This window comes from Oncorhynchus gorbuscha, linkage group LG01 (genome assembly GCF_021184085.1).
Source record: "Oncorhynchus gorbuscha isolate QuinsamMale2020 ecotype Even-year linkage group LG01, OgorEven_v1.0, whole genome shotgun sequence".
NCBI classification, from domain to species: domain Eukaryota; kingdom Metazoa; phylum Chordata; class Actinopteri; order Salmoniformes; family Salmonidae; genus Oncorhynchus; species Oncorhynchus gorbuscha.
In genome coordinates, this window is record NC_060173.1 from 96,250,342 (window position 1) to 96,277,635 (window position 27,294).

A 27,294-nucleotide genomic window follows, 5' to 3' on the forward strand; every position below is an offset into this window, starting at 1 on the left:
CCCGTACCACGTCCTTGTGGTCGTCCTCAAGGCCCGATGTCGTCCCGCTGCTGGTGTTGTGCACTTGTTATTACAGGTCTTGTCCCGTGTATTGTTATTACGTGTTTCATCCTGTGTTTTTTCATCCCTCTCTCTTTTGTTTTGGTTACATCCCTGTGTTTTTATATATGTGTTTTTTGTGGGGGGCATTGTCCCGTGCCTTTTCATGACATGTTGTATTTTTGGGAGGACTAATAAAACCTGTTTGGGCTAGGGGGCAGCATTTTCACTTTTGGATGAAAAGCGTGCCCAGAGTAAACTGCCTCCTACTCAGTCCCAGATGCTAATGAATATTATTAGAAGTATTGGATAGAAAACACTCTGAAGTTTCTAAAACTGTTTGAATGATGTCTGTGAATATAACGTAACTCATATGGCAGGCAAAACCCTGAGAAGAAATCCAAACAGGATGTGGGAAATCTGAGGTTTTTCAACTCATCCCCTATTGAAGATACAGTGGGATTGCACTTCCTAAGGCTTCCACTAGATGTCAACCGTCTTTAGAACTTTGTTTTATGCTTCTACTATGAAGGGGGGCTGAATGAGAGGGGAATGAGTCAGAGGTATGCCAGCAGTCACGAGCATTCACATAAGAGGTAGCTTTTCTATAGATGGAATTCTCCGGTTGGAACATTATTGAACATTTATGATAAAAACATCCTAAAGATTGATTCTATACATCGTTTGATATGTTTCTACGACGAGTAATATAACTTTTTGGAATTTTCTTCCGACCTTTCCGCTGGAAGTTGCACGCACGTTTCGATTTGTTTACCAAACGCCCTAACAAAAGGAGGTATATGGACATAAATTATGAACTTTCTCGAACAAATCAAACATTCATTGTGGAACTGGGATTCCTGGGAGTGCATTCTGATGAAGATCATCAAAGGTAAGTGAATATTTATAATGCTATTTCTGACTAATGTTGACTGCGCAACATGGCGGATATTTATTTTGGCTGATTTGGGCTCTGAGCTCCGTACTCAGATTATTGCATGGTATGCTTTTTCCTTAGAGTTGTTTTGTAATCTGACACAGCGGTTGCATTAAGGAGAGGTTTATCTAAAGTTCCATGCATAACAGTTAAATTGATGTGGCTCTCTGCAAAAGCACTGCATGTTTTGGAACTACTGAACATAACACGCCAATGTAAAATGAGATTTTTGGAAATAAATACATACTTTATTAACAAAAACATACATGAATTCCTATGAGTGTCATCTGATGAAGATCATCAAAGGTTAGTGATTAATTTTATCTCTATTTGTGCTTTTTGTGACTCCTCTCTTTGGCTGGAAAAATGGCTGGGGTTTTCCGTGACTTGGTGGTGACCTAACATAACGTTTGTGGAGCTTTCACTGTAAATCTGACACTGTGGCTGGATTAACGAGAATTTTATATTTAAAATGGTGGCTAATACTTGTATGTTTGAGAAATTTGATTTATGAGATTTCTGTTGATTTGTATTTGGCACCCTGCAATTTCATTGGCTGTTAGCGGAACCCTGTTCCCAGACAGGTTAAAACCCCCTATTACGTATTCCTGCGCCTGTCTCCAATCATTTATACAACGTGACAGTGTCTCTCTATCACAGGTGAAGGATCTTTTAAACAAACAAAAATTGTTACACAAGCAGTTGCTACAACAACAAGAAAATAGCTACAAGTGTTTTGTCCAAATACTGGTGGATTCAACTAATAAAAGAATGGGCAACCTGACCAGAGAGGTCCTTGACCTGATGAACAGTTTGCAGTTTTCCCAGGGGCAGCTCAAGTTGAAACAGGAGAATGACAAGATGACAGCAATCTGTAAGTCATTGAGAGAGGACATCAGTTCTGTGTGTGAATCCATGATAACAATGACGATTAAATCAGACTCGAGGGACAATCAAGGTGGAACAACATGGACGGAATTGCAGAATCTCCACATGAGACCAGGACAGATTCTAATGATAAAGTGAGGGAAATGATCTCTGAGAAATTGAAGATGGACCACAGGAAGATTGAGATGGAACACGCCCACAGGACTGTAAAACCCACCACCGGCCCAGGTGACAGGTCCAAGTTCCTGAGGTTCAAGGACAAGGTAGCTGTTGTGGAAAGAGCAAAGAACTTGAGAGGAACGTATATCTGTCACGTGTGCTCCCTCTCCGGCCTCTAGGTCAGCAGGCTGCTCATTATCGTGCACACCTGTCACCATCGTTACACGCACCTGGGCTTTGTCAGATTCACCTGGACTCCATCACTTCCCTGATTACCTTCCCTATATATGTCACTCCCTTTGGTTCCTCCCCCAGGCGTCATTGTTTCTGTTTCATGTCTGTGTGATGTTCGTGTTTCTTGTTTGGTATTATGTTCCATTTATTTTATTAAAACACTCACTCCCTGAACTTGCTTCTCGACTTGCTTCAGCGCACATTGTTACAATATCTTTATCAACGAGGACTATCCTGAAGCTGTAAGCTAGAAGACAAAATAACTCATCCCAGCCATGAAAGCTGCCAGAGCGCGTGTAACGGTTTTCTGTATGTGAAGGAGAGTCAGACCAAAATGTGGCTTGGCTATTGAGGTCCATGTTTAATGAAACAAAGTAAACACGAATCAAAAACAATAAACGTAACACGAAAACCGAAACAGCCTCATACTGGTGCAAAGTAACACAGAGACCGTAACAAGGACAATCACCCACAAAACCCAACACCAAACAGGCTACCTAAATATGGTTCCCAATCAGAGACAATGACGAACACCTGCCTCTGATTGAGAACCATATCAGGCCAAACATAGAACTAGACAAACTAGACATGTAACATAGAATGCCCACTCAGCTCACACCCTGACCAACCAAAACATAGAAACATACAAAGCAAACTATGGTCAGGGTGTGACAGCGCGCAGATACATTGCTTACATCCACTATAGCAGAAGCCTGGAAGGGATGAGAGAGCCAAGTCTATGGGTTCGTAGCTTCAACCCCACAACACACACACACCAATTGATTAATGGACTGCTGAATATATTTTTTGTATCTTGCTTGTTTGATCTTTTCCATATTATGTCTATCTCTGATAAGCTACACAGGAAAGGGCTGAAAATACCCCATATTAATATATCTAGCGTTCGATATAACGTTCATGAAATCAAAAATGAGCAAACATTAAATAACATTCATATATTAGCCATTTCTGAGACTCCGATAATTCATTTGATGATACAGCAGTAGCAATACAAGGATATAAGATTCATAGAAAAGATAGAAATACTTATGAGGGACGTGTTGCTGTATATATTCAGAGCCATATCCAGAAGATCTTATGTCAAGTGTTATTGAAGTGTTGTGGTTGTAGGTTAACTTGGCACATCTAAAGCCTTTTCTTTTGGGGTGTTGCTATAGGCCACCAAGTGCTGACAGTCAGTATTTAAATAATATGTGTGAAATGCTTGATAGTGTATGTGATGTAAACAGAGACTTTCTTGGGGACCTGAATATTGACTGGTTTTCATCAAGCTGTCTGCTTCAAAAGGAAGCTTCTCACTGTAACCAGAGCCTGTAATCTGGTTCAGGTTATTAATAAGTTTACCAGGGTGTTTACAAACACTACAGGAACAAGATCGTCCACATGTATCGCTCAAATTTTTACTAATACTGTAGAACTTTGTTCTAAAGCTGTATCCGTACTGTCACGCCCTGGCCATAGAGAGGGTTTTATTCTCTGGTTTGGTTAGGCCAGGGTGTGACTAGGGTGGGCATTCTAGTTTCTTTAGTTCTATGTTTTCTATTTCTCTGTGTTTGGCCGGGTGTGGTTCTCAATCAGAGGCAGCTGTCTATCGTTGTCTCTGATTGAGAATCATACTTAAGCAGCTTTATCCCACCTGTTTTTTGGGGTAGTTGTTTTGTGTCTGCACCAGACAGAACTGTTTCGTTTTGTTCCACTTTGTTCTTTTGTTTCAGTGTTCAGTTTAAATAAATACCATGAACACGTACCACGCTGCACTTTGGTCCACTCCTTCTTCATGATGTTAAAAATATTTGTTGGTCTGATGTGATTAATAAGGAGCATCCAGATGCTGCACTTGATTCATTTATGAAATTGCTTCTTCCAATTATTGATAAACATGCACCTGTTAAGAAACGGACTGTTAGAACTGTTAAGGCTCCATGGATTGATGAGTTGAAAAACTGTATGGTTGAAAGAGATGGGACAAAAGGAGTGACTAAGTCTGGCTACGCATCTGACTGGCTGACTTACTGCAAATGTAGAAATGATGTGTCTAAACTCAACAAAAATGAGTAGAAACTGTATTATAAAGCCAAGATCACTGATATAAAGACTTTGGAGTACTTTAAATGAAATTATGGGCAGAAAGACAAATTCAACTCCATATTTCATCTAATCGGATGGCTTATTCATCACAAAACCATTTGATGTTGCCAATTATTTTAATGATTACTTAATTTGCAAAGTGGGCAAAATAAGGCAGGAAATGCCAACAATGAACAGTGAGACATCATATTCATGCATACAAAAAACAAATTAGTTAGTGTGAAAGAGGTGGATTATTTTTGTTATCGATCAATAATGACAAACCCCCTGGCATTGATAACCTAGATAGAAAGCTACTGAGGATGGTAGCTGACTATAGCTACTCCTATCTGTCATATCTTTAATCTGAGCCTAGAGGAACGTCTTTGTCCTCAGGCCTGGAGGGAAGCTAAAGTAATTCCGCTACCCAAGAGTGGTAAAAGAGGCCTTTACTGTTTCTAACAGCAGACATATTAGCTTGCTGCCAGCTCTTAGCAAACAGTTGGAAAAAATTGTGTTTGACCAAATACAATGCTATTTCTCTGTAAACAAATTAACAGACTTTCAGCGTGCTTATAGAGAAGGGCACTCAACATGTACTGCATTGACACAAATAACTGATGATTGGTTAAAAGAAATTGATAATAAGATTGTGGGAGCTGTACTGTTAGATGTCACTGCAGCCTTTGATATTATTGACGTGTTGTTGAAAAAACGTATGTGTTATGGCTTTTCAACCTCTGCCATATTGTGGATTCAGAGCTATCTATCTCATAGAACTCAAAGGGATTTCTTTAATGGAAGCTTCTGTAATGTCAAATGTAAGTATGGTGTAACGCAGGGCAGCTTTCTAAGCCCTCTACTCTTTTCTATTTTTACCAATGACCTGCCACTGGCATTGAACAAAGCATGTGTGTCCATGTATGGTGATGATTCAACCATATTCGCACCAGAAACCACAGCTAATCAAGTTGCAGTCTATTTTGGAATGGGTGGCCAGTAAGAAACTGGTTCTGAACATCTCTAAAACTAAAAGCACTGTATTTGGTACAAATCATTCCCTAAGTTCTAGACCTGACATATCAATGACCCCAGCTCAGTTAATCCCTACCATTGTGTCGCTGAGTCATCATAATGCTTTAGCAAATGTACATTATACCAGGGGCAGTGGTAGACACAATGTAAGTCACCTAATTGATATCCCTCTAACTGCCCTAAATGCCTCTGCTGATCCTACATCTATTCTATGCAGCAATTATGTGTCTATGAACCAGATTTATGCTGTTAGCACTGAGGCGATGTGTCCTAGTAGGAAGTTCCCTGTGTGCAGCTCACCCTGCACTAACATAAATAACATGAGAATATCTACTTCTGCTAAGCTTCCCAGTGAAGCAATGAAAACAAGCAAGCATCCATGAAAAGTGCTCAAAATATAGTCCACGTTAACATATGTAGCTTAAGAAACAAGGTTCATGAAATTAATAAATAGCTTGTAACAGATGACATTCATATTCTGAATATGTCTGAAACTCACTTAGATAATACCTTTGATGATACAGTGGTAGCAATACAATGTTTTAACATTTACAGAAAATATGGTGGAGGTGTTGCTGTTTATATTCAGAACCACATTCCTGTAAAAATGTTAAATACAATTGAAGTAATATGGCTACAGGTTCATCTGCATCATCTAAAGCCTATTCTTGTGGGAAGCTGCTATAGACCACCAAGTGCTAACAGTCAGTATCTGGATAACATGTGTGTAATGCTTTATAATGTATAAGGGGTCATACAATAAGTTTTGTAGTGATTCCTATGTTGTTGATGTAAATAAAATGTGTTGGTGTGTAATGAGGAGCGAACAGATGTTGAACTTGACACATTTATGAAATTGCTTATCCCAGTTACTAATAAGCATGCACCCTTTAAGAAAATTACTTTAAAAACTATTCAATCCCTGTGGACTGATGAGGAATTGAAAAATTGTATGGTTGAGAGGTATGAGGCAAAAGGAATGGAAAATAAGTCTGGCTGCACAACCGACTGGCAAACGTACAGCAAATTGAGAAATCATGTGATTAAACTGAAGAAAAACATGAAGAAACTACACTATGAAACACAGATATGACATAAATATTCCTAGTAAAAAGCATTGGATGCCTCTCGGGTGTCATCCCTGGGTTCGCGCCCAGGCTCTGTCGTAACCGGCCGCGACCTGGAGGTCCGTGGGGCAACGCACAATTGGCCTAGCGTCGTCCGGGTTAGTGAGGGCTTGGTCGGTAGGGATGTCCTTGTCTCATCGCGCACCAGCAACTCCTGTGGCGGGCCGGGCGCAGTGCGTGCTAACCAAGGTTGCCAGGTGCACGGTGTACCCTCCGACACATTGGTGCGGCTGGCTTCCGGGTTGGATGCGCGCTGTGTTAAGAAGCAGTACGGCTGGTTGGGTTGTGTATCGGAGGACGCATGACTTTCAACCTTCGTCTCTCCCGAGCCCGTACGGGAGTTGTAGCGATGAGACAAGATAGTAGCTACTACAACAATTGGACACCACGAAATTGGGGAGAAAAAGGGGTACATTTTTTTTAAAGCATTCAGCTTCAATGAAATTCTGGGGAAAAAGGCAAACTCAGCTACATCATTCATTGAATCAGATGGCTCATTCATAACAAAACCGACTGATATTGCCAAGTACTTTAATGATTTTTTCATTGGCAAGATTAGCAAACTTAGGCATGTCGTGCCAGCAACAAACACTGACACTACACATCCAAGTATATCTGACCAAATTATGAAAGACAAGAATAGTAATTTTGAATTGCGTAAAGTGAGTGTGGAAGAGGTGAAAAAATGATTGTTGTCTGACAACTTGGATGGAAAATTACTGAGGATAATAGCGCCACTTCTGCCATATCTTCAATTTAAGCCTACTAGAATGTGTGAGACCTCAGGCCTGGAGGGAAGCAAAAGTCATTCCGCTACTTAAGAATAGTAAAGCCCTCTTTACTGGCTCAAATAGCCGACCAATCAGCTTGTTACCAACCCTTAGTAAAGTTTTGGAAAAAATTGGGTTTGATCAGATACAATGCTATTTTACAATAAACAAGTTAACATTTCAGCATGCTTATAGTGAAGGACATGCAACATGCACAGAACTTACTCAAATGACTGATGATTGGCTGAGAGAAATGTATGATAAAAAGATTGTGGCGGCTGTTTTGTTACACCCCCTGCTATATTGTGGATAAAGAGTTACCTGTCTAACAGAACACAGAGGGTGTTCTTTAACCTCTTGCTCCTACCTGACGCGCAGGCGTCCCATCTAGACATCTGGAAATGCAAATGCGCTATGCTAAATGCTAATAGTACTAGTTAAAACTCAAACGTTCATTAAAATACACATGCAGGGTATTGAATTACACTCGTTGTGAATCCAGGCAACAAGTCAGATTTTTAAAATGCTTTTCAGCGAAAGCATGAGAAGCTATTATCTGATAGCATGTAACACCCCAAAAGACCCGCAGGGGACGTAAAAAAAAAAATTAGCATAGTCGTCGCTACACAAACCGCACAAATAAAATATAAAACATTCATTACCTTTGACCATCTTATTTGTTGGCACTCCTAGATGTCCCATAATCACCATTGGGTCTTTTTTTCGATTAAATCGGTCCATATATAGCCTAGATATCGATCTATGAAGACTGTGTGATAAACAAAAAAAATAGCGTCTTATAACGTAACGTCATTTTTTTTAATTAAAAAAGTTGATGATAAACTTTCACAAAACACTTCGAAATACTTTTGTAATGCAACTTTAGGTATTAGTACATGTTAATAAGCGACCAAATTGATCACGAGGCGATGTATATTCTTTAGCTGTCCGTCTGGAAATAAATGTCCGGATAAATCTCAACCAAAATATCCGGTCGGAGACCTGAAGAAATGGCTTGTCTCTTCTTCGTTTGACCAAGTAACAAAGCCTAGGCAAATGACAAGACTGTTGACATCGTGTGGAAGCTGTAGGTATTGCAACCTCAGCCCCATTTATTGTGGTTCGCCTTTATCAATGGGTTGAAGTGGCGGATGGATATATATTCCCATTTTCAGTGATCAGATTTTCCTGCGCTTTTCGATGAAACGCACGTTCTGTTATAGTCACAGCCGTGATTTAACCAGTTTTATAAACGTCTGAGTGTTTTCTATCCACACATAATAATCATATGCATATACTATATTCCTGGCATGAGCAGCAGGGCGCTGAAATGTTGCGCGATTTTTAACAGAATGTTCGAAAAAGTAGGCAGTAGGAGTAACAGGTTAATGGAAGCCGTTCCAACATAATCCAGGTAGAATCAGGTATTCCCCAGGGCAGCTGTCTAGGTCCTTTACTTTTTTCAATCTTTACTAACGGCACGCCACTGACTTTGAATAAAGCCGGTGTGTCTATGTATGTGGATGACTCAACACTATACATGTCAGCTACTACAGCAACTGAAATGACTGCAACGCTTAACAAAGAGCTTCAGTTAGATTCAGAATGGGTGGCAAGGAATAAGTTAGTCCTAAATATTTCAAAAACTAAAAGCATTGTATTTGGGACAAATTATTCATTACACCCTAAACCTCAACTAAATATTGTAATAAATAATATGGAAATTGAGCAAGTTGAGGTGACTAAACTGCTTGGAGTAACCCTGGATTGTAAACTGTCATTGTCAAAACATATTGATACAACAGTAGCTAAAATGGGGAGAAGTCTGTCCATAATAAAGCGCTGCTCTACATTCTTAACTTCTTCGAGATAGGGGGCGCTCTTTTAATTTTTGGATGAAAAACGTTCCCGTTTTAAACAGGATATTTTGTCACGAAAAGATACTCGACTATGCATGTAATTGACAGCTTTGGAAAGAAAAAAAACTGCAAAGATATCATCTGTGAGTGCCTCAGAACTAATGCTACAGGCGAAACCAAGATGAAATGGTCCAGATTTTGAATGCCCTGTGTTCCAATGTCTCCTTATATGGCTGTGAATGTGCCAGGAATGAGCCTGCACTTTCTGTCGTTTCCCAAAGGTGTCTGCAGCATTGTGATGTATTTGTAGGCATATAATTGGAAGATTGACCATAAGAGACTACATTTACCAGGTGTCCTCCATCGAAATTATTGCATAATCTCCAGCTCCATGCACGTTCCATTTTCTTCAGAGGAGAAAGTCAACTGCCACGAATGATTTATCATCGATAGATATGTGAAAAACACCTTGAGGATTGATTCTAAACAACGTTTGCCATGTTTCTGTCGATATTATGGAGTTAATTTGGAAAAAAGTTTGCGTTGTAATGACTTAATTTTCTGTTTTTTTCTTACCCAAACGTGATGAACAAAACGGAGCAATTTGTCCTACACAAATAATATTTTGGGAAAAACTGAACATTTGCTATCGAACTGAGAGTCTCCTCATTGAAAACATCTGAAGTTCTTCAAAGGTAAATTATTTTATTTGAATGCTTTTCTTGTTTTTGTGAAAATGTTGCATGCTGAATGCTAGGCTTAATTCTATGCTAGCTATCAATACTCTTACACCAATGCTTGTTTAGCTATGGTTCAAAAGCATAATTTGAAAATCTGAGATGACAGTGTTGTTAACAAAAGGCTAAGCTTGAGAGCTAATATATTTATTTCATTTCATTTGCGATTTTCATTAATAGTTAACATTGCGTTATGGTAATGAGCTTGAGGCTATAAATAGGATCCCAGATACGGGATTGCTCGTCACAACAGGTTTTAACAACACTATCAATAAGGCAGGTCCTACAGGCTCTAGTTTTGTTGCACTTGGACTACTGTGCAGTCATGTGGTCAGATGCCACAAAGAGGGACTTAGGAAAATTGCAATTGGCTCAGAACAGGACTGCATGGCTGGCCCTTGGATGTACACAGAGAGGAAACAATAATATGCAACAATCTAACAATGATATGCATGTCAATCTCTGCTGGCTCAAAGTAGAGGAGAAATTGACTTCATCACTTCTTGTATTTGTGGGAGGTATGTTGAATGCACCAAGCTGTCTGTTTAAACGACTAGCACACAGCTCAAATACCCATGCATACCCCACAAGACATGCCACCAGAGGTCTCTTCACAGTCCCCAAATCCAGAATAGACTATGGGAGGCGTACAGTACTACATAGAGCCATGACTACTAAAAATAGACCTTATGGAACAGTGGGGACTGTGAAGCAACACGAACATAGGCCCAGACACATGCATACACACACATGATAACATACCCATGTACAGTTGAAGTCGGAAGTTTACATACACAGAGGTTGGAGTCATTAAAACTTGTTTTTCAACCACTCTACAAATCTCTTGTGAACAACTATAGTTTTGTCAAGTCAGTTAGGACACCTACTTTGTGCATGACACAAGTCATTTTTCCAACAATTGTTTACAGATTATTTCACTGAGAATTCACTGTATCACAATTCCAGTGAGTCAGAAGTTTACATACACTAAGTTGACTGTGCCTTTAAACAGCTTGGAAAATTCCAGAAAATGATTTGATGGCTTTAGAAGCTTCTGATAGGCTAATTGACATCATTTGGGTCAATTGGAGGTGTACCTGTGGATGTATTTCAAGGCCTTACATTCAAACTCAGTGCCTCTTTGCTTGACATCATGGGAAAATCAAAAGAAATAAGCCAAGTCCTCAGAAAAACAATTGTAGACCTCCACAAGTCTGGTTCATCCTTTCCAAATGCTTGAAGGTACCATGTCCATCTGTAAAAACAATAGTATGCAAGAATAAACACCATGGGACCATGCAGCCATCATACCGCTCAGGAAGGAGACGCATTCTGTCTCCTAGAGATGAACGTACTTTGGTGCGAAAAGTGCAAATCCACCCCAGAACAACTGAAAAGGACCTTGTGAAGATGCTGGAGGAAACTGGTACAAAAGTATCCATATCCACAGTAAAACAAGTCTTATATCGACATAACCTGAAAGGCCGCTCAGCAAGGAAGAAGCCACTGCTTCAAAATCACCATAAAAAAGCCAGAGTACGGTTTGCAACTGCACATGGGGACAAAGATCGTACTTTTTGGAGAAATGTCCTCTGATCTGATAAAAACTCAAATAGAACTGTTTGGCCATAGTGACCATTGTAATGTTTGGAGGAAAAATGGGGCAGCTTGCAAGCTGAAGAACACCATCCCAACCGTGAAGCACGGGGATGGCAGCATCATGTTGTGGGGGTGCTTTACTGCAGAAGGGACTGGTGCACTTCACAAAATAGATGGCATCAGAGAAACATTATGTGGATATATTGAAGCAACATCTCAAGACATCAGTCAGGAAGTTAAAGCTTGGTCACAAATGGGTCTTCCAAATGGACAATGACCCCAAGCACACTTCCAAATTTGTGGCAAATTGGCTTAAGGACAACAAAGTCAAGGTATTGGAGTGGCCATCAAAGCCCAATCCTATAGAACATTTTGAGGGCAGAACTGAAAAAGTGTGTGCGAACAAGGAGGCCTACAAACCTGACTCTGTTACACCAGCTCTGTCAGGAGGAATGGGCCAAAATTCACCCAACTTATTGTGGGTGTTACCAAATAATAATTGAGTGTATGTAAACTTCTGATCCACTGGGAATGTGATAAAATAAATAAAAGCTGAAATAAATCATTATCTCTACTATTATTCTGACATTTCACCTTCTTAAAATAAAGTGGTGATCCTAACTGACCTAAAACAGGGAATCTTTACTAGGATTAAATGTCAGGAATGTATTTGGTTAAGGTGTATGTAAACTTCAACTGTACACACGGATTTTGTGGTAGTAGAGTATGGGCCTGAGAGCACACAGTGTGTTGAGAATTCTGTAATGAATGTATTGTAATGTTTTTAAAATCGTATAACTGCCTTAATTTTGTCATGCCCCAGGAAGCTAATGGGGATCCATAAATACAAATACCTCAGCTGAGTCTGGTAATGAATGGTGTCGCTGTTAAACAAGTTGAGACTAAATTACTTGGCGTTACCTTAGATTGTAAACTGTCGTGGTGAAGATGGGGAGAGGTCTGTCCGTAATAAAGAGATGCTTTGCTTTATTGACACCACACTACAAAAATCAAGTCCTGCAGGCACTAGTTTTGTCTTATGTTGATTATTGTCCAGTCGTGTGGTCCAGTGCTGTAAGGAAAGACCTAGTTAAGCTGCAGCTGGCCCAGAACAGAGCAGCATGTCTTACTCTTTGTCATCAGAGGGCTGATATAAATATTATGCATGCCGATCTCTCTCTGCTAAGAGTTGGAGAGACTGACTGCATCACTTCTGTTTATGAAATATTGTGTTGAAAACTCCAAATTGTTCGCATAGTCAACTTACACACACAGCTCTCACACACACACAGCTCTCACACACACACACTTACCCCACCAGACATGCCATCAGGGGTCTTTCCACAGTCCCCAAATCCAGAACAACTTCAAGAAAGCGTACAGTATTATATAGGGCTAGTATTGCATGGAACACTGTTCCATCTCATATTGCTCAAATGAACAGCATTTGTTTCCACAGGTTTCAAAAAACAGATAAAGCAACGACACAACGCCTCCCCTGTATTTGACCTAGTTAGTTTGTGTGTATCTATTGATATGTAGGCTAAGTGTGCCTTTTAAACTGAGCCGTTCATGTCTATTAATGTTCTGTACTATGTAATGTTTCATGTGGACCCCAAGAAGAGTAGCTGCTGCTTTTACAATAGCTAATGGGGATCCTAATAAAATACAAAATATGTTGGCTAAGCTTTGTAAAGGTCAATAAATTCCTTATGAGCGTAAAATAAATATGCTGTAGGCTATTCAGAGCCGTGGCCGGGTCCATTCAGGTCTATCAGCTGTAGTTACATAGACCCGAAAACCGATGACAATCAAACAGGACCCGCTCGAGTCCCGGTTATTCAGTTATTGGACCAATGAAGACCCCTACTCAGCAGTCATTCATCACATCAACTGGTGGCTACAGACATTTATTTTCCTTCAGATGTTGTATCCATCCTCTCAGGAAAACAAAACAAACTGGGTATGTATACATCAGCCCAATATAGTTCAGTGCATGAGGGCAAGTTAATAAAATCCATAAAACGGGTGCCTAGGAGGACCATGCCGCCCTTGCCATTCAGTCAGATACTGTATGTCTTCCAATATAAAGCCTGCATCAGGTGTCTTCTGGGAGTAGGACTGCAATGCTACCGGTAAATGACCAGAATTTAGTAATTTTGTTAATTCAGTTAATCTATGGCAAATGTATTTAAAACTATTCATATAGTATTCATTTTTTATCTGTGCCCATATTGTCCAAAAGTTCTTAAAAACATATATATATATTTTACATGTGATAAGGCCACACAGGGGGCCAGCAATAGACACCTGTGATAATCTGAAGTAACCAAAAGGCCACTAGATGCCACGTGATAAACCCCCCCCCCCCCCCCCCCCCCCCCAAAAAAAAAAAACATTAAGTGACCAAAATTCAGGTAGTTTACTGGTAAATGTAAAAAGTTTACAGTAATAAACCCTCCATTTGCAACCCTACCTGTGAAGCAATGTGAGGACTAACTCCTGTGGTCTTTTTAGTAACCCTCGTCTCATCTGCAGGACACACAAACAGGTAGTGGAGCTATGCTGCCCTCTGCTGGATCATAAACGTAGAGGCAGTTCTAACTGTTTTTTTTTTGGAAAACACCATTTCAACAGAAGCAACAATGCATGCAATATAAGAAAACTACATTATTTAGGTACAGAATTTAAAAAAAAACATTTGACTTGTTCAATAAGGATGTTCATTACCTGATGTAAAATGTTTTACTATGCTGTGAATCAGAATCATCTTTATTCACCAAAGATATTTGCATGTACAGGAATTTGACTAAGTAAAAAACTACTGCTACAAATGTTTTGGTAGACTGTGCCCAACTGAACACAACCTTGTATTCATTTTATGTTTGCAACATTAGGATAGACAAGAATAGTAGCAATAAAAACATCATGCTAGAATTGGTGTTAATAATCAGTGTTTAGTGGACATAGAGGCTGGGGTTGGCTATAAAGTCATTGATCTTCTGGGCTGTGTGGTCTAACTCTGTGGTGTTACTATATTTCAGCAGGTTGTAGGAGCGGACAAAATAGTGTCTCAGGTAGCGCTGGCTCACACACTTCAACAGCTTCCTGGCTACACGCAGCACACACTCCTTTACACAGCGCCAGTCACGCCCACATGGAAACTTCTCACAGCACCAGAACAACAGAGTCTGCAGAGAGTGAGAAGGATAAACGCAGAGAGAGATGACTATGTACACCAGAAATATATAATATAACCTTGAACATCTGAAAGGGTGAGAGTTGATTGGTTAACTGAGGATGTATGATAAGGGGGCAGTCATTGGGCAGGGACATTGCGTTGTGATTGGGTACCTGCAGGTGGAAGGCTGTGATGACAGGCTTGGTGCCGGGACACCAGGTGTCCTCCTTCAGCTGTCTGACAACGCGGTAACACTTCCTACGGCAACCACCGTCCTCATCAACGGCCACTAGCAATGCCTGCTCCGCCCGTGAGAACGACAACAGCCAGTGGTAATTAGACGTTGCCATGAGGTTAAACCCAAACGACTGGAGAGAGGGAGAGATAGAGAGAAAGTTAGTTAGGGTGTAGAAGGTTATAAGGGTTAGAAAGCATGTTTCCCCAGCTGAGACCTTGATGCAGCGAGCTCTCTCTGTGGTTGGCCAGCGCTGCAGAAGGCGGGGCCAGCGGGCCTTCTTCGGCCAATAGTTGATCAGCTCCACAGTGGGAACAAGTTCTGCCTCCATCACACCCTCCACCGTCTCTATGGCAACACGCACTACCGAACCCACAGACTCCAAGATGCTGACCTTACCTGCATTCGCTCACACACACACACACACACACACACACACACACACACACACACACACACACACACACACACACACACACACACACACACACACACACACACGATCAGGTTGGAATGTGTGCGTGTTTGCACCTTTGCTACGAGGGAAGCCTTTGGCCCGGTCAGTTTATAGATTTTACTCTGGCCCAACACCTATCAACACTGTGGCCAGTGTGTGTAGGTTGCTTGTAGAGGTATTCAATGTGACAGAAAGTTTTTCCAGTGTGTGGGAAATCTGATCAGTCAAATCCACAGCCTGTCCTGCCCTGCCACACACTCACCACTGAAGCTGCAGCTCAGTATGGCGGTCTCTAGTTGTTCTCTGAAGAGACTGACCACCTTGGCCGGTACAATGTCTCCCTCAACACACACTTTGGCATCCTGTAAAACAGTGGTCACCAACCTTTGGAGTGAAGATCACGTTCGCAGTCAAAAACATGACTTTAAACAAGCCTATACAACATTACCCTTATAAAAACAGTTTTGTAAGAATGAAGTTTGTGCAGTAGGCCTAATACAGCAACAGCATGTTGGCTATATGCTTGGCCTGACAATTGTTTTCTTCTCAGACCATATTATGTTTCAAAATGCAACCTTTGATAACAAAATATATCAATTGGTGTAGAACTTTCGAGGAACTACTGAGCATAAATGTTAATAATTAGCTTCTTTATTTGATTGGACTGATGATACCTGCGTCTGATGGTCAGTCTCAGCAGAGGGAGGGAGAGAGCAGGGTCTGCCTCATAAGGTCCCTGCTCTCTCTTTTCCTCCAGTGAGACTGATCAGAGAGAGGGGAACACAGTCTTTCTTTTTTTTGTTGTGGATTTTTACCCCTTTTTCTCCCCAATTTCGTGGTATCCAATTGTTGTAGTAGCTACTATCTTGTCTGATCGCTACAACTCCCATATGGGCTCGGGAGAGACGAAGGTTGAAAGTCATGCGTCCTCCGATACACAACCCAGCCAGCCGTACTGCTTCTTAACACAGCGCACATCCAACCTGGAAGCCAGCTGCACCAATGTGCTGGAGGAAACACCGTGTACCTGGCAACCTTGGTTAGCGCTCACTGCGCCCGGCCCGCCACAGGAGTCGCTGGTGTGCGATGAGACAAGAACATCCCTACCGAACAAGCCCTCCCTAACCCGGACGACGCTAGGCCAATTGTGCGTCGCCCCACAGACCTCCCGGTCGCGGCCGGTTACGACAGAGCCTGGGAGCTGGCGCTGCAGTACAGCACCCTTAACCACTGCGCCACCCGGGAGGCCTGGAACACAGTCTTTCACCTGATGGGGAAACTCGAGTCGCACTGCTTATGTACAAATTAATGTTGTTTATATGACCAGAAAAAAAAATCTATCCTCAATATTAAAATAGACATGAGCTGCTAATAATAAAAATGCAGGCCTATCGATACACTTGGCTACTCATTCATTGCAGCTGCAGTGTGAGTGGAAGTCGAGGGAAGCAGATTTTATGTTTTGTAAGTGTTGAATAAAAACAATGTTGACCGTGCTGAATAAAAACTTAAAACATTAACTCACTCAAACAGCAGCTCTTTGATGTATTCTTCGACAGTCTCTCTGGTCATGGTTTTTAAAAGTTACCAAATCTCACATAGGCCAGTATCAAACTTTGCTGTGGGGTAGGGGGAAGCGGTCAGCACTGTGATTTGAGCTATTCGATTGGCCGGCGCAGTAGGAGTACTTGATTTAGCCACAGCTCTCCTGGTCATTCAGGTAGGCGGAGCTTGACAAATTAAATGGTTCAAAATGGGAACACTTTGCCTACCCAGTACGCAGGGCTTCTGAATCAAGTGCACCTACTGCCAATTGCACAATAAATAGTTGTGTATATAAATAGGAGTGCAAGTTTGTTGTTGGCGACAGAAATGTTTGAAGATCGACTAATGACCACTGCTGTAAAAGACATACACACCAAATAGTGTTATTTAAGAATATTTAGGACATTTAACTGGCTAACTATTTTCACTGCTCTATGATATCCCACCTGCCAGTCCTGGGCGGGGCTTGTGAAGCTCTCCAGCTCCAGCCATTGGTGGAGTTTCTCTGGCTCGCGGACAGGAGTGGGGAGAATGGAGCCAGTCAGAGAATAGTACCTCCACTGACGAGCCACATGCTGATGATATCCAATCAACCCCCTCACCGGAACACTGACCAAAACTAGGCTGGAAGTCAGGACCTACACACACACAATCATTAGATCCCTCACAGACACACACAGAATATTAATACACAGAGCACAATGGGCCTTACCTGGATGGCTGGGTTGAAGGAACATCTGCCTCTCAGGAGGGCTGCCCATTTAGACAACATGGCAGGCTGGTCCTGTACACACACACACACACACTGAGATCCCAAAATTCTGTAGATTGACAGATATACTGAATGTCCATCTATGTAAGACATTAAAGTCGTTGTGTTACCTTGATGTTCTCGTTGTTGACTCCAGCGTGGGCGATGGACTGGAAGCGTCCGTCTTTCTTGCTGACCTCAGTGGTCAGATCTCTGAGCACCGTCAGAACCTCCTCAACACGCCTGCTGACTGTACGGTGCCGCAGGTCCACCTCACACACACAACCACAATTACACACATACACGACAATCGACACACAGGATAACCACAACACCCACACACTACGTAGCAGCATATGAGCCTCACTTGATTCAGTAGGTAGTGGTCCAGCCCTTCCTCAGAAAAGTCTGGCATTTTCTCCCCTCCAGATTTTCAATTGAAACCAGTTCAGCTCTGATCTCTCCACCAGAATTCACCAGACAGACTAACGATTGCATGACCCCTTTTCCTAGCACTATGGTCCGGCTGTCAAAAACATTCCACCATCGATCTCCCATCATTGATTTCCAATGCTAAAGAGCTTCGATGAGCCTTTGGGCCACCATGGTCCAAACAACATGATCATAGCAGGCACAGCTCTGAACGTGCAGTCTGAAAAGCCCAAATAAGTGTAAGTAATAATCAACAGTGGGATCTTTAGGACCCAGCAAAGTGCCAGGCAGGAGCTCCAGTGCCTCAGGACCCAGTAGAACTCTGGCTGAGGTCAATAGGGTTCTGTCCATGTAGAATGAATGGGAGGGGGCTTAAAAACTTAGTCACATGGCTCAGTTAGTCATATATCTGTAAGAGGTCAGAGAGAAGTCTCACCTGGTGTCCCAGGTCTGAACCAATCTCCGATTAGAATGAAATAATATACATCAGTACTTCTGACCTTAATAGCTCCTACATAAAGAACACAAGAAAGGTAATTTTCTGGTTTCCTTTAATAATCATCAATACATTATGTACAAAGCCAGCCAAATAATACCCTACTGACCAAGGAAATCCTAAAATGTATTTTAAGTCATTAAAATAGCTAAAGATTACATCAGGTATTTAACAGAAAAACACCATAGAGAAATACTAGAAGTGACAAAACATTGAGTGGATCCTCCAAAGCCCTGATCAGTTTGTCTTCTCAATGGAGACACCTGGTCAGTCTGCCCATCACTACAAAAACAGCTGACCATCATATTACTGACGTCTGTGGGTGCGCGCGCTGAGGGCAGTCCTAGCAGTTCACTCACAGGTTAAAATGTCACTAAAGGAACCGTGAGCTGGTAATTTAATCACTGAACACAAAAACTAAACACAAAAAGTTTAACATTAGAAAGAGTCGACAAAATTTGAAAGTGTGTTCCTTCTTTCATTTATCTTCAGTCATTGTTCAGACAGCTGTCTGACCAATGTGTAGAAGCTAGGAGTAAGCACACTGTACACTCCAATCTGTCCAATGGGTCGTCACTAGCTTCCATAGCCACGAAGTCATAATTATGGCTAAACCCCACGCATTTGTACAATTTCTTCTTCAAATTTGATTTGAAACATACTCCTAACTTAATGCCTAATCCTAAATGAAGACCAAAAGGCTAATTTTTGTAGCCAATTTTTACTTTGTAGCTTTGGAATCCAACCGTGGCTTTGGAAGCATGTGGAAACCCAGACAACTAGAGCATGATGGGAGGGGCTGGGGGAGGGAATGATTGTCCAGGGAAAAGGGGCTGGCAGTATCTGACACTGTTCCTTCTCTGTAACCACAACAACCCGCATTTCTGTCCGCCCGGTGATGTTTCCATGGGGAGCCTTTCGCCTCATGTGATCCGCCCAAAATAAAAGTTACTGCGGAATAAAGAGAAAAGTCTAAGTTAAAATGTCATCACTCTGCTCATTATGCATCTAATATGTGTGAATGTTGGATGAATGTTAGGATGAAGGATGGGAGTTCTTACACTGAGGAAGCTCTTGCCGCGTGGCTTCCTGTCCTCATCTTCATCATCAGACACGTGTGGCTTCGCTATGGCCATCTCCTCTTTACTCGCCGCTATCATCTTACATTTCTAAACACATAGACACAGATTGATTTTAAAACAAAAACAAAATCATTGTGATGTGAACAGTCCATAGTACAATAGAACCCCAAAAAACAGTCTAGTCTTCTGTTTCTAACCTCAAATACCCAACTACATAAACCAAAGACTAGGAGTTTGAACTAAAGTTGAATGCTTGCTGTAATCCATATGGGGAGTCTACATAGACAATGCATTAAGTAGATCTTTGTTAAAACATACATTGCAAGTGAAGCCTCTTATAAGTCTTACCTCAGTGAGCTCCTTGATGCTGTATATGTTGGCCTGCTGAGTCACCTTCCTCTTCACTTCCTCTATGTGGTCCAGGTTGAGGGGGGGAAGGGTTGTTTGGGGAACCTGGCTAGGAGGGGGCTTGTTGGTGATGGTGGGGAGGGGGGCCATCTGGGGCTTGTTGGTGATAGTGGGGAGGGGGGCCATCTGGGGCATGTTTGACATCTGGGCCATGTTGGTGAGGGCTGCAGTCATGGTGGCAGCTGTCATACTGGCCATGGCAGCACTCATGGCCATATTGGACATATTGCCCATATTAGGCATATTCATATTGGGCATATTCATATTCATGTTGGGCATGTTCATGTTGGGCATGTTCATGTTGGGCATGTTCATGTTGGGCATGTTCATGTTGGGCATGTTCATGTTGGGCATGTTCATGTTGGGCATGTGCATGTTGGGCATGTTGGACATGTGCATGTTGGGCATGTGCATGTTGGGCATGTGCATGTTGGACATGTGCATGTTCATGTTGGGCATATTGGGCATATTGGGCATGCCCATGCCGGGCATGTTGAGAGGCAACGGCAGGGGGAGAGGCAGATTCAGGGGGGTTGGGGCTGGGTTGGGCAGGGGCAGCTGGAGGATGGCCTTGGGTCTCAGACTCTCTGGGATGGGCACACCTGCTTTAGCACACATGGCTGCTGCATTGGCCTTCGCTATCTCCAGGAGCTGGTCTTTGTCTGGGAATAGAGAAAGGGGAGAGGAAAGAGAGAGGAGGGAACAGACATCTGTCAACAGCGGAATTTCAGACTACCTAATCTGTTGTAAAGGTTTCTAGAACAGCCACCATCAAGACTTCTCACATGCCCTCAGAGTTTCTACTGATCGACCATCAAGGGTGGACAGCTTCTTTTGTGATTGAATTAATAGATAAGGCTTCCAAAACATTTACAACTGGCCCACTGGTCAATCACACTCATCTGGACCCGTTTCCCAAACCCGGTCCTGGAGCCCCCCCCCCCTGGGGGCACGTTTTGGTTTTTGCTCTAGCACATAGAAGGTGGGTGCATAAACCTATACATAAAATGTACTGTTATATAGTGCCTTCAGAAAGAATATACAACTCAACTTTCTCCACATTTTGTTGTGTTACAAAGTACGATTAAAATTGATTTCATTGTCAATTTTTGTCAACAATCTACACAAAATACACAGAAAATTTGAACATTTGTATAAAAAAATAATTAAAAAATAAAAATAAATGTATGAAAAATAAAACACTAATATTTCTTTATTAGGTAAGTATTCAACCCCCTGTGTCAACACATTTTAGAATCACCTTTGGCATAGATTAAAGCTGTGAGTCTTTCCGGGCAAGTCTAAGAGTTTTGCACACCTGGGTTGTAAAAAGTCCATTTAACCCATATGAACATCTTTGTAAAGCATTGGAAAACCTCCGTGGTCTTTGTGGTTGAATCTTTGTTTGAAATTTACTGCTCAACGACCTTACAGATAATTGTATGAGTGTGATAAAAATACGAGGTAGTCAATCAAAAATCATGTTACACCCTATTGCACACAGAAGGAGTCCACGCAACTAGAGAACAACATTTTTCCTTCTGAACGTATTTAGGTTCAATACTTATTGACTCAAGACATTTCAGCTTGTATTATTTGTTTAAGTAAAAAAATTCTAAAAACATAATTCCACTTTGACATTAGGTGGTATTTGTGTGTAGGGCAGTGACTAAAAATCTAAATTGAATCCATTTTAAATTTAGGCTGTAACAACAAAATGTGGAAACAGTCAAGAAGTGTATATTTCTTAAGGGACTGCATATTATTTTATTTCACCTTTATTTAACCAGGTAGGCCAGTTGAGAACAAGTTCTCATATACAACTGCGACCTGGCCAAGATAAAGCAAAGCAGTGCGACAAAAACAACAGAGTTACACATAAACAAAAGTAGTCAATAACACAATAGAAAAATCTGTATACAGTGTGTGCAAATGTAGAAGATTACGATGGTAAGGCAATAAATAGGCCATACAGGCAAAATAGTTACAATTTAGCATTAACACTGGCGTGACAGATGTGCAGATGATGATGTGCAAGTAGAGATACTGGGGTGCAAAAGAGCAAGATAAATAATAATATGGGAATGAGGTAGTTGGGTGGGCTATTTACAGATGGGTTGTGTACAGGTACAGTGTTGGCTTTGAGGATGACCAGTGAAATATACCTGCTGGAGCACATGCTACAGGTGGGTGTTGCTATGGTGACCAGTGAGCTGAGATAAGGCAGGGTTTTACCTAGCAAAGACTTATAGATGACCTGGAGCCAGTGGGTTTGGCAACAAATATGTAGCGAGGGCCAGCCAAAGAGAGCATACGGGTCGCAGTGGTGGGTAGTATATTGGGCTTTGGTGGCAAAACGGATGGCACTGTGAGACTCCACCCAATTTGCTGAGTAGAGTGTTGGAGGCTATTTTGTAAATGACGTCGCTAGGATAGTCCATTTTACAAAGGTATGTTTGGCAGCATGAGTGAAGGAGCCAATTCTCAACCTAATTTTTTTCTGGAAGGAAAGTTCACAGTCTAACCTAGGTATTTGTAGATGTCCACATACTCTAAGTCGGAACAGTCCAGATTAGTGACGCTAGACGGGCAGGTGCGGGACGCAGTCGGTTGAAGAGCATGCATTTAGTTTTACTAGCATTTAAATGCAGTTGGAGGCCACGGAAGGAGTGCTGTGTGGCATTGAAGAGCCAGATGTATACAGAATGTTGTCGTCTGCGTAGAGGTGGATCACCAGCAGCAAGAGCGACATTGATATATACAGAGAAAAAAAATCAACCTGAGAATAGAACCCTGTAGCACCCCCATAGAGACTGGCAGAGGTCGGAACAGGCCCTCCGATTTGGCACACTGAACGGTCTGAGAGGTAGTTGGTGAAACAGGCAAGGCGGTCATTTGAGAAACCAGGGATATTGACTCTGCCGATAAGAATGTAGTGATTGACGGAGTCGAAAGCCTTGGCCAGGTCGATGAAGACGCCAGCACAGACGGTATTTCATCGATGGTGGTTATGATATATATTTGGACCTTGAGCGTGGCTGAGGTACACCCATGACCAGCTCGGAACCAGATTGCATAGCGGAGAAGGTACGGTGGGATTCAAAATGGTCGGTGATCTGTTTTAGAAAGGCAAGGCAGGATGGATGTAGGTCTATAACAGTTTGGGTCTAGAGTCTCCCCCTTTGAAGAGGGGGATGACCGCGGCACCTTTCCAATCTTTGGGGATCTCAGACGATACGAAAGAGGGTGAACATACTAATAATAGGGGTTGAAACAAATTTTGGCAGATCATTTTAGAAAGAGAGGGTCCAGGTTGTCTCGCCAATTGTCTCGCCAAGCTCATTTTTAGGGATCCAGATTTTGCAGCTCTTTCAGAACATCAGCTGTCTGGATTTGGGTTAAGGAGAAGCAAGGGGGGCTTGGGCAAATTGCTGCAGGGGGTGCAAAGCTGTTGGCCGGGGTGGAGGTAGCCAGGTGGAAAGCATGGCCATCTGTAGAAAAATGCTTATTGAAATGATCGATTATCGTAGATTTATCAGTGGTGACAGTGTTTCTTAGCCTCAGTGCAGTGGACAGTTGGGAGGAGGTGCTCTTACTCTCCATGGACTTTACAGTGTCAAACATTTTTGGAATTAGTGCTACCGGATGAAAAGTTTCATATCGCAGGGGCTATTCAATGCTAATGCAGAACGCCACAGGATGTTTTTGTGCTGGTCAAGGGCAGTCAAGTCTGAGGTGAACCAAGGGCTATATCTGTTCTTAGTTCTGCATTTTTTGAACAGGGCATGCTTATTTAAGATGGTGAGGAAAACACTTTAAAAGAATAACCAGGCATGTGATATTACTGCCCCAAAAGATTTAGACATAGATTTAGATTTAGGCATCCGCTACAAGACCATGGTGCTTGCCTACGGAGCTGTGAGGGGAACGGCACCTCAGTACCTCCAGGCTCTGATCAGGCCCTACACCCAAATAAGGGCACTGCGTTCATCCACCTCTGGCCTGCTCGCCTCCCTACCACTGAGGAAGTACAGTTCCCGCTCAGCTCAGTCAAAACTGTTCGCTGCTCTGGCTCCCCAATGGTGGAACAAACTCCCTCACGACGCCAGGACAGCGGAGTCAATCACCACCTTCCGGAGACACCTGAAACCCCACCTCTTTAAGGAATACCTAGGATAGGATAAAGTAATCCTTCTCACCCCCCCCCCCCTTAAATATTTAGATGCACTATTGTAAAGTGGTTGTTCCACTGGATGTCATAAGGTGAATGCACCAATTTGTAAGTCGCTCTGGATAAGAGCGTCTGCTAAATGACTTAAATGTTAAAATGTTAAGACACAAAATAATAATAATATAGAATCTGGAATCCTATTTTGATATAAAATAATAATTTCCTAGTTGTCAAACCACACATCCATGACCAGCACTGATTTAGGCAATACTTTATAAGACGATTGAAACAAACGTTTTACACGGAGTACTGTGACTATGCTCTTGCACATAAAATAGAACATGTGAATTACAGGTTTTTTAAGCCATGCTCCCACACTAGTTCCAATTTGGAAATAATAATGTTACTAAATGAAAAAAATGCTAGATTAGATTTTATAAAAATGTAACGTTTTAAAATATGTCTGGGTGTTTGGGGCCCTATTTAAGCTGCATGGCGGTAAACGCGGACGGTATCCAGACATTAAAATGGAATTCAACAATATAAAATATGTATTGAACTTAATTAGAAAATTAATTAATTTGCCCAACAACAAATGATTACCCTGAAACAGTCTGAAACGGCACAGGAATGACTGTCTGTGTGTGTTGTGCTCGCATGTGTAGTCTACACTGTGTAGCCGTTAGCGATAATGCTAATGAGAGTCTACTGGTAAATTAAAAGCCGTTCCCAAAAACCTTCTCAATTAAATGTTAACAACAAAGTAGACAATACCTACCTGGCAGAATGATATGATTATTTGCATAAACAGAGTTACCATTTAATTAGCGCAACTCGACAATCACATGAGCTCTACAGAAACACTGCTAACCAAACAATGGTCTCTGGCTGGCGCACTTGCATAAAAGTGCTTCTACACCCACAATTTTTTAATATATTAATAAATAAATAAAAATCTAGTCTCCTGATGTGGTTTAAGCATTGTTGTGAACTTAGAACATACAATTTCGATAATTCTTTTTTTTTTTTACAAAACAAACCCGAGAAAAACAAAAGGAAGAATACTGAATTTTGGAAAATCCTGAAACAAAATCGGACAAAAAAAATTAAAACTATTTTATAGGGACCTAAGTGTTAGAAGTTAAAGTAAACCAAAAGTAATCAATGTAAATCGATTGATTACTCAAAATAGTAACAAAGGATTACCTTACCGATTACTTTATTTTTCATGCAACTAATCACTAACCGATTACAAGTTTCAATTAATCTGCCCAACCCTGATTATATATAGGTGTAGTCTTACCCAGCTCAGTGAGACGAGGAGGGGTCTTGCTGGCACTGCGGCGGCCTCGAGATGTGGAACGGCGTTTGCGGAGGATGAGGATTGGCGAGTGGCTTGGTTCCCGTTTCCATCGGTCGCGTCGGTCAAACGAGCGATTCCGCATGACGGGCCGACGCCGCCGCGACCCGGAGCGGGACCTTCTCCTCCGGCCTGGAGAACGAGACTTGGAGCGTTTGCTCCTGTCTGCAGACTTGGACCTCTTCCTTCTGGCTGGGGAGCGGGACTTAGAGCGCTTGGTCCTGACTCTGGACTTGGAACGTGACTTCCTGCGCCGTACCGGTGACTTAGACCGTGATCTCCTGCGCCGGGCCGGACTTCTGGACTTAGACCTCTTCTTCCGTCTGGTAGGCGGGGAGACAGACTTCCTTTTCCTGGCTGGGGACTTGGAACGTCTCCTTCTGGAGGCAGACTTGGACTGAGAGGGAGAGATGGACTTGGACCGGGAGCACCTCCATGAGGGAGAGGTGGACATCTTCCTACCAGCAGGTGATCGGGACTTCCTACTAGGAGACGCTGAAGTTGAGGACTGCCGTTGTTTTGAAAATGTCTTCTTAATGGGAGATTTAGAAGGTGAGGACCTGGAGCGGCGATCAGCAGGAACAGTCTCTGGTGAAACAGACCTGGACGTTGCATGCTCATCCGGTTCTTCTTCAGATGAGCTTGTTGGGCTTCTTGCCACCTTTGGCTCTTCTGCAGAGTCATGGTCTTCAGATGGAATCTCAGAGGTGCTCTCTTCAGCATGCCCAGCCATTGGCTTGCCCTGTGTGGTAGATCTGGAGGCAGCAGCCAAAGCGAGGGGCTTCCAGGGCTCTGCTGCAGCTACAGCTTCCCCAACAGGCTTAGTAGACGCTTCATTATTCACAGTCGTGTCTGCAGTATGCTTGTCAGCCATTTTTGGAGACTTTAGGCCCTTGGCAGTAGACCTGGATCTTGAGCGTTCTGGGGATACACTCTCAGATTGCCTGTCGCTTGAGACAGACTTGGATTTGTCGCTGGTGGGTGATTTTGACATTGAACGCTTGTTTATTTTCTGGGATTTGGATTTAGGAGTATGAGACTTGGACTGGTTATGCGGCGATAGTGATCGTGATGTTGATGGTTTACTGCGTCCTGGGGATCTGGACTTTGTCCTGCTCCGCTTCGGTGATCGAGAACATATTTTCTTAACTGGTGACCTGGATATCCTGCGGCTCCGGGAGCGGGACTTATTGTCCTTGCCCCGTGGGGATTTGGACCTTGAACCTTTCCTGTTCCTCTTCAGGATCACAACGGAGCGGGAACGAGTCCGCCTACCTCTCCTGACCGGAGACCGGGACCGTCGTGTCCTTGGGGGGGACCTCTTTCTGCGAGACGGGGAGCTGCTCTGGGAATGCCGTCCTCTCCTCATTGACCGGGAGCGATGGAGCCGTCTAGATCTGGAGCGTGAACGGCGAGTCTGCCTCACAGGCGAGCGGGACCATGGACGTCTACCTCGACGAGGGGGGGGTGTTCTGGTCCTCGACCTTCTGACACAGCCATGTGACCTGGACTCAGACCGCCGCCCTCGTCTGGGAGATGGAGACAGTTTGCGTCCTCTCCTAGGGGATTTAGACAGAGACTTGCGTCCTCTTCTAGGGGACAGAGAAGAGGACAACTTGCGCCCTCTCCTAGGGGACAGAGAAGGGGACAACTTGCGCCCTCTCCTAGGGGACAGAGAAGGGGACATCTTGCGCCCTCTCTAGG

General features: G+C 42.6%; 2 protein-coding genes across 2 annotated transcripts; both read right to left on the reverse strand.

Moving 5' to 3' along the window:
- Positions 1–13,898: 13,898 nt before the first annotated feature.
- On the reverse strand, positions 13,899–18,116 carry mab21l3 (mab-21-like 3). The gene is made up of 8 exons (XM_046340043.1): positions 18,009–18,116; positions 17,773–17,913; positions 17,603–17,674; positions 17,337–17,528; positions 15,608–15,707; positions 15,106–15,287; positions 14,827–15,021; positions 13,899–14,663 (listed from the first exon to the last, which is right to left on the reverse strand). The coding sequence occupies exons 1-8, from the start codon at positions 18,054–18,056 to the stop codon at positions 14,430–14,432; spliced, it is 1,164 nt and encodes a 387-aa protein (XP_046195999.1). The 5' UTR covers positions 18,057–18,116; the 3' UTR covers positions 13,899–14,429.
- Positions 18,117–18,607: 491 nt separating this feature from the next.
- Positions 18,608–27,290, reverse strand: LOC124046528 (serine/arginine repetitive matrix protein 2-like). The gene is made up of 4 exons (XM_046366985.1): positions 25,534–27,290; positions 20,000–20,721; positions 19,631–19,738; positions 18,608–19,520 (listed from the first exon to the last, which is right to left on the reverse strand). Exons 1-4 carry the CDS (start codon positions 27,275–27,277, stop codon positions 19,518–19,520), a joined length of 2,577 nt encoding a protein of 858 aa, XP_046222941.1. The 5' UTR covers positions 27,278–27,290; the 3' UTR covers positions 18,608–19,517.
- Positions 27,291–27,294: the final 4 nt, after the last annotated feature.

Coding starts and splice junctions, on each gene's coding strand:
- mab21l3 (XM_046340043.1), bottom strand. CDS start 18,056: ATGCCAGACTTTTCTGAGGAAGGGCTGGACCACTACCTACTGAATCAA. Junction 17,914..18,008: donor ACCACTACCTACTGAATCAA/GTGAGGCTCATA, acceptor TGTGTGTGTGAG/GTGGACCTGCGGCACCGTAC. Junction 17,675..17,772: donor TCAACAACGAGAACATCAAG/GTAACACAACGA, acceptor GTGTGTGTACAG/GACCAGCCTGCCATGTTGTC.
- LOC124046528 (XM_046366985.1), bottom strand. CDS start 27,277: ATGTCCCCTTCTCTGTCCCCTAGGAGAGGGCGCAAGTTGTCCCCTTCT. Junction 20,722..25,533: donor TCCTCGTCTCACTGAGCTGG/GTAAGACTACAC, acceptor CTCTATTCCCAG/ACAAAGACCAGCTCCTGGAG. Junction 19,739..19,999: donor GCATCAAGGAGCTCACTGAG/GTAAGACTTATA, acceptor CTATGTGTTTAG/AAATGTAAGATGATAGCGGC.